A 7,825-nucleotide genomic window follows, 5' to 3' on the forward strand; every position below is an offset into this window, starting at 1 on the left:
TTTTAAATACTTATTCAGAAGATAGTAAATCAAGAATAAAATACATAAAGTATATAGAAAATAATGTATTAGGAGGTTCATGTATCGATTATGAAGAGAAATATACCAAGTTGAATTTTTTTACTGTAGGTAAACAGAATAAAAACTCCAATGTGAATTTTTCGGGATATACGAGTAATTATATAAAAAGTAATGAAACTTATAAAGAATATGAAAAAAGAATTATAAATAATTTATATAGTAAATTAAAAAAGGAATTAATAAAATGTAAAAACAATATGATTTTACAAAATAATTCTAGAAAACATAAAGCTATAATAGCTATTGTAGGATATACTAATGTTGGAAAAACAAAATTAATTAATTATTTAACAAAATCAAATTTAAAAGCTAGAAATTTATTATTCCAAACATTAGATAATGCTTATAAAAATTTAAATATATCTACATGTTATTCCACTATTTTTGTAGATTCCATAGGTTTTATACAAAACATACCATATTCATTATATGAATCTTTTAAAATATCCTTAGAAGCTATAAAAACAGCTGATGTTATTATACACGTTATTGATGTCAGTCATCCATATAAAGATAATCATAAAAAGTGTGTTCTTGAAACTTTAAATAAAATAGGTATATCTGATGAATTTATAAAAAATAATGTAATAGAAGTATGGAATAAAATTGACAAATTAACAGATAATGAATTATATACTTTATGTAAGAATAAACCAAAAAATGCCTTACCCATTTCAGCAAAATATGGCACAAACTGTAATTATCTTATTCAAATTATTGAACATTTAATTAATCAAATTAAAGATGTTCATATATTAAATTTACAATTCCCAACCAGTGAAGCAAAAGAAAGAATTGATTTTCTTATGAAAAATTATAAAGTAGTTCCTCATTCTATATCTTATTCAGACGATGGAAACACAACCTTTATAAAATTGGTTGAGAATAAATCTAATTTAAAAAAGTACTATGAAAAATTTGAAATTAAAGAAACATACAAGAGTGATAATTGATTGCATGATATTCTTAATGATTTTTATAAATTACATATATATATATATATATATATATATTTAGAATACAATCTTAAAGTTGAAATAAAATAAAAATGGTGGGGTAAAGATATGTATATTAACACCCAATAAGTTTTTTTTTTTTTTTTTTTTTTTTTTTATATATGAATATTATATATAATATAAATTGTTTATTATTTATATATATTTGAAGTTATTAAAAATTTATATTTTTATATATATTATATATCAATAGCCTTTTTATAATTTGAAAATATAAGTTTTTTTTTTTTTGTATATATAATTCTTTTAAAATATATATGTTATCATATATATAATAAATATACTGTTATATGTTGGTATATTTTTATGTCATCTAATTATTTATTGGCTTAAGGCATATTATGAATATAATATATATAAGTATATTAATTATGTTATGTTTTATTATTTTATATTTTTAATCTCTACATAAATATAAATATATATATATATATATATATATATATTTATTTATTTATTTATTTATTTAAATATCTAATTTTTAATTACATAATACGCTTTTTATACAATAATACCCATTTCTTTCATTGTATTTAAGTAAGTACATTTTTTAATTAATCTGGAGAAAAATGTAACGTATCAAGAAAAACAAACAAAAATATATATATATATATATATTTATATATATAATATATCCATAAATACATTAAACAACTTAAAATATAGGAACATGTTTATAATATTTAAAAACTTATAAATATGTTAACATCCATGCCGCTTCATATTTAATAATTTTTTTTCTTTATAAAAATTATTATATATATATATTATATAATAAGCATCTAATGCATTTCGCATTGTAATTATTTATTTTTTATATACCAAAAATTTTCTTTACCCTCCTTTATATATTTAAAAAAAAAAAAATAAAAGTAATTATTATGAACATTGAAGATGATGAGAACAAAGAGAAAAAAGAAACGTGCTTATCATACATTAAGAAGATAAATATGTCAGAAATAATAAATGATGAAGCAATAGGTAAGCGAGCTGAATATTTATGGAATTTAGCTTTATCTGCAGTGTATATAAATGTAAAATTATCTATGAAGTATATTGCCTTGATAAAAAAAATAACAAAAAATAATTTATTATTTGATAATATATGTTGTCATTATTGTAATTTAATATATATTCCATTTTATAATTGTAAGATCACTCATAGTCCGAATCAAGGGAAAGCAACTTACACGTGTTTACTTTGTAAACGTAAAAAAAAAATAAATTTACAACATTTAAGCAAACATAAAAACATATATCCCCTTAAGCATAGTGATAAACATAAACCATCCATCAGTAATTTGTCCAATGTTAATTTCTTTTTAATTAATGAAATTGATAATTATGAAATAAAAAAGAATAATGTCCCCCTTAATAAGGATGATACAAGTAATACTGAAAATCAATTGAGCACACAACAGGAGAATAAAAATGAGTATATTGTTAAAGATGTTAGTTGTGCAGATATGCAAAAGGAGGAACATATTATTAATCAGGATAATATTATAAATCAGGAGAATATTATTAACCAGGATAATATTATAAATCAGGACAATATTATTAACCAGGATAATATTATAAATCAGGACAATATTATTAACAAGAACAATATGTACCAAAATCTATCCTATTTATTTCGAATCGATTATGGAATAAATAAAGATGATACTCAAAAAGGTAATGAAATTTATGATAAATCCGTTGTGAATGAAAGTGAAAAATGTAAAACTGTCCATATTGAAAATATCAAAAATGATGATAAAAAGAATATGAACAGTGAAGCTAAAAATATTAAAAATGAAAGAAAACGTAAATCCCAAAACAACAATATAGCACAAAATAAAAATCAGGGTTTTCCGAATATGAATATGAATGATGGCTTTTTAAATTTTAATAAATCCAAAAAAAAAAAGGGAAAAAGTATATTAGATATACTATAAAAGGAGACAGAATAAGAATAAATATTATACATATAAATGTTTTTGTGAGATGTATAAATTTTATTTTATTTTATTTTATCTTTTTTTTTTTTTTTTTTTTTTTTTTTTTTTTATAATTTACATTATAAATAATTTTATTTTTTTTTTTTAGTCTGTTTTTTGAAAAATACAATGATTTTGTGATAAATACACATATAGTAATTTTGATGCTTTTTTTTTTTGTTTTTTGGACTTTATATATGTTGTATATTTATATATTATTATTATATTTTATTTTTATTATTATTTTTTTTTGTTTATACTGTGAGTATAGATCCTCATAACAACTTACGATTTAAAAAAGAAAAAAAAAAAAATTAAAATAATATTTTTTAATTGTAACATTTTATTCTTTTCAGTATTAAAAAAAAAAAAAAAAATTTAATTAATATATAATATTCCAAAAAGGTAGATACATACATATATATATATATATATATATATATATATATATATATTAATATAATACATGTAGTATCGTTTTGTAAAAAAATATATTCATTATTATATTTTCTAAAAAATTGCTTCATCTTGAATTGAAAAGATTTTAATGTTTATGTATAATAATCTATTATTAATAAATTTGATTATTAATTAAAAGTATATATAACGAACAAAAATTTTTTGAAAAACTAAATATAATATAAAATAATAAATAAATAAATAAATAAATATATATATATATATATATATATATAATATATATTATTAAATATTCATATATATTTTACAATATGGCACAAGAAATATCCAATTTAGCAAAGAAGTACAATGTTACTTGGCAACAAACCATGTTGCGTATATATGACCCTAAAGAAACTGTTGAATTCTATGAAAAAAATTTCGGTATGATAAATATTCATACGTATCATTTTAATGAGTATAACTTTTCTCTTTATTTCTTGATCACTCCTCCATATGATGAAGAAGAAAGAAAGAAATTACCTGAACCAAACACGAAAGAATCTGAAAAATATTTATGGAATTTGAATACAGTTTGCTTGGAACTTACATATAATCATAATAGTCAAGAAAAATTAAGTAACGGAAATAATGAAAATGATAGAGGATTTGGACATATTGCATTTAATTGTAATGATGTTATTGAACAGTGTGATAATTTATGTAAAAAAAATGTAAAGTTTCAAAAATTACCACATGAAACCAAAATGAAAACTATTGGATTTGCTTTAGATCCTAATAATTATTGGATTGAAATTGTAAAAAGATCCAATCAAGTTAAATGGAAAAATTATAAAAATATTACAAACTTTTCTCAAACAATGATTAGGGTTAAGAATCCTGAAAAAAGTTTATATTTTTATATAAATATTTTAGGTATGAAATTGATACATGTAAAACATTGCAGCGATTTCTCTTTATATTTCTTAAAATCCAATTATGTATGTGCAGAAAATAATAAGGAAATGATAGAAGATCAATCAAATAAGAATACAAATAAAATATATGATTTTAATTCTTTGAAAAATTCATATCAAACAGATGAAGATTATGAAAATTTTAAACAATCATGGGAACCCGTTCTAGAATTAACACACAATCATGGTACAGAAGACGATGATAATTTTTCATATCATAATGGAAATACAGAGCCAAGAGGTTTTGGACATATTGGATTTTTAGTAAACGACTTAGAGAATTATTGTAAAGAATTAGAAACTTTGAATGTTACTTTTAAAAAAAAAGTAACTGAAGGATTAATGAAAAATATTGCTTTTATATACGATCCTGATAATTATGTCATAGAGCTTATACAACGGGACACTTCATTCATTGCAAAATAATAATATTTAAATGATATAAATATACTGACTGTTCATATGTACATTTAAACAATTTTATATTTTTTTTGAAGGGATATATAAATATATATATATATATATATATATATATATATGAACATATATTTAATTTTATAATTTTTTATATCGATTTGTTGTAATTATCTGTTTTTTATTTTATTTTATTTTATTTTATTTTTATTTTTTTTTTTTCTGTTGTAATTACAAAAATTTAAAAAAAAAATTATTATAAATATATATAATAAATATAAGTATCATTTTATTTTTTTCATTTAATAACAAAAAAAAAAAAGGAGGAAAAAAAAAAAAAAAATCAAAATTTTATAAACATGTAAGCTAAAATTAATACAAAAAGACAAATGGTTTAAACATTATCAATATATATATATATATATATATATATATATATATATATATTATAAAATGAGTAATATATGGACATATATTCACATATACATACATCTAACAATTAATAAAAAAATTGAAAATTTATATATATATATTTTTTTTTTATAAAAAAAAAAAAAAAAAAATTACATATACACAAACATAAATATATGTATATATATATGTATATATATATATATATATATATATATATATATATATATATATATATGTGTATACATACTATTATATTGTGTGTATATCATATATGCACAATTATTCGATGTTAAATTTATCTTTTAAAGACTTTCCAGTAATTGATAAACAAGATGGTGTGTGGAAGACATTAGAAGGAGCAGGATTATTTTTTTTCATATAAGAAGTTATTCCAATACTATAAAAGCTGAAATAATTTTTATATAAGAAAAAATAAAAGAAGAAAAAGATAGAAAAGGTTGAAAAGAAATAGGCAACAAATATTTCATTTGTTGTATGAAAAAATTTAGAAGTAAAATAACTGGTATATAGAAAAAAGGATATAAGAATATAATAATAATACAAAACGAATTTTAAAAAGAAGAAACAGAAATTTCTGTTATATTTAAAATGAAAATGATCTGAGCTGGATTCTTGATGTTTGATAGTATATTCAATAGCTTTGATTTCAAGAGAAATAATAAATAATAATGTACAGAATAAAATGACATGGTCTGAGTAGTCAAAAATATGTATATATTCTTCTTTAAAATTATGAAATTTGTAAATTACATATTGAATTATAGATGGTATAAAATATAAGATAAACAGACGATACATTATTATTATAAAATAGATAAAAAATCTTCTAAAATGTACTAGAGTTATTGGGAATGGAGAAAATACTACATGAACACATCCAATAAAAATAATAAAATATAAAAATATTCCTTTATAATAATTTCTTAATAAATTACTAATCAATTTGCTGTATACATAACAAGGTGTATCATAATAATCATCCATGAAAAAATAAAATGGTATTTTTGTTAAATTCCGTATATATTTTTTTAAACATTTATTTAATCCTTTTAATACTTGTACAGTTGTAATATTTTTTTGTATTCTGTTTAAAAATTTATGAACATGATTAGTATTATTTTTTATCTCTTCAATATTGTTATATAATGTATAATATTTAAAATAATTTATATTATCAAAATGATTATGATGTTTTTGTTCAGATAAATTATTATCCATATTTAATAATGTATTATTATTACTTTGTCCATTTTTTTTAAGATAATTAATTAAATTTGGTTTATTACATATCTTAAAATATAATGTATTTAAAAGATCATGAAATATATCGTGATTTAAATATATATTGATATGATTAATTAATAAAGTAATATCTTTTTTATTATTTTCTATTAAAATATCTTCCATAATATTTTTGTCTATATTTATAAATGTTGTTGTATTAGATGTATTATGACTTATGATGGTTTGAATATAATTAAAATCATGATAATAACAAATATTATTAATATACATATAAAATATATGTTCCATATTTACATAATAATTTTTATAAGATGTATTTTTATTTAATAAAAAGTTATAATATAAATATTTATAAACTTCAATATCCTTATTATTTCTATAATTATCTAGTACATAATTTTTCATATTATTTTGTATGGTTGTTTTATTTTCTTTTTTAAAAAATGCATTTTTAATTTCATTTAAACAAAAATGAAGAAATTTATGTACATACGTTTTCCATTTTAATAATACTTCTTTTATATCATTATTATAGAATTTTTGTTTTTTATTTAGACATATAAACATTTTTATTTCTTTATTATTTTCTTCTTTCATTTCATTATTCTCAATTTTATAATGTTTTCCTCTTGTAAAATAATATTTGAAATTTAAATTTGGAATCTTATCATGAGTATGCACTAAGTTGTCTGTATTCTTATACACAATATTTCTTTTCTTTTTCCCTTCATTTATATTATTATTATTATTATTATTATTATTATGTTTTTTATTATTATTTTGTCCTTTCTTAATATAATAAGAATTATAACATGGTCCGCTCTTAATATTATTTAAAAATTCATATAAATGTTTTTCTCTAACTTGGAAAAGTTTAAAAGAAAAATTAAAAGATCCAATAAGTAATACTAAAAAATATATCAAAAATAAAAATATCTGAAATAAAAAAATACTCTTATAGCTAATTTGTATTTTATCTTTGCTCACTTCATTTTCTTTCTTCTCATTCTCTTCTTCATTTTCTTTTTCTCCATCCACACATGATGATTTATCACCCATTACATTATTGTTATCATCTTTATTTGTAATCCTGTTTACTAAATTTTTATGAATAAGATTTTCATTCATATTTATAATATTTCCTTTTTCATAACATTTATTAGAGAAAAAAAACAAAAGGAAAATAATATAAAATAAAATGCAAAAGATTGTATGTATTATAATATATATATATATATATATATATATTTATATATATGTGTTATGTGTTTTTTTT

General features: G+C 18.4%; 4 protein-coding genes across 4 annotated transcripts in view; 3 read left to right on the top strand and 1 right to left on the bottom strand.

Annotated features, from left to right (window-relative positions):
* Positions 1-1,034, top strand: part of PRSY57_1112000 (GTP-binding protein, putative) — a gene marked incomplete at both ends in the record, with an annotated part of 2,190 nt that extends 1,156 nt beyond the window's left edge. Inside the window, one exon of the mRNA XM_012908085.2 lies at positions 1-1,034. This exon is cut by the window's left edge and continues 1,156 nt beyond it. Within this exon, the coding sequence (XP_012763539.2) occupies positions 1-1,034 (1,034 nt within the window).
* Positions 1,035-1,978: 944 nt separating this feature from the next.
* On the top strand, positions 1,979-3,037 carry PRSY57_1112100 (Rpr2, RNAse P, putative; the record flags this gene model as incomplete). The annotated part of the gene is made up of 1 exon (XM_012908086.2): positions 1,979-3,037. The coding sequence occupies one exon, from the start codon at positions 1,979-1,981 to the stop codon at positions 3,035-3,037; it is 1,059 nt and encodes a 352-aa protein (XP_012763540.2).
* Positions 3,038-3,810: 773 nt separating this feature from the next.
* PRSY57_1112200 (glyoxalase I) lies at positions 3,811-4,881 on the top strand (the record flags this gene model as incomplete). Its single annotated transcript, XM_012908087.2, has 1 exon — positions 3,811-4,881. The coding sequence occupies one exon, from the start codon at positions 3,811-3,813 to the stop codon at positions 4,879-4,881; it is 1,071 nt and encodes a 356-aa protein (XP_012763541.2).
* A 681-nt stretch (positions 4,882-5,562) lies between these two features.
* Positions 5,563-7,677, bottom strand: PRSY57_1112300 (putative membrane protein; the record flags this gene model as incomplete). The annotated part of the gene is made up of 1 exon (XM_012908088.2): positions 5,563-7,677. The coding sequence occupies one exon, from the start codon at positions 7,675-7,677 to the stop codon at positions 5,563-5,565; it is 2,115 nt and encodes a 704-aa protein (XP_012763542.2).
* Between the last annotated feature and the right edge of the window lie 148 nt (positions 7,678-7,825).

The sequence above is a fragment of the Plasmodium reichenowi genome, chromosome 11, assembly GCF_001601855.1.
Source record: "Plasmodium reichenowi strain SY57 chromosome 11, whole genome shotgun sequence".
NCBI classification, from domain to species: Eukaryota; Apicomplexa; class Aconoidasida; order Haemosporida; family Plasmodiidae; genus Plasmodium; species Plasmodium reichenowi.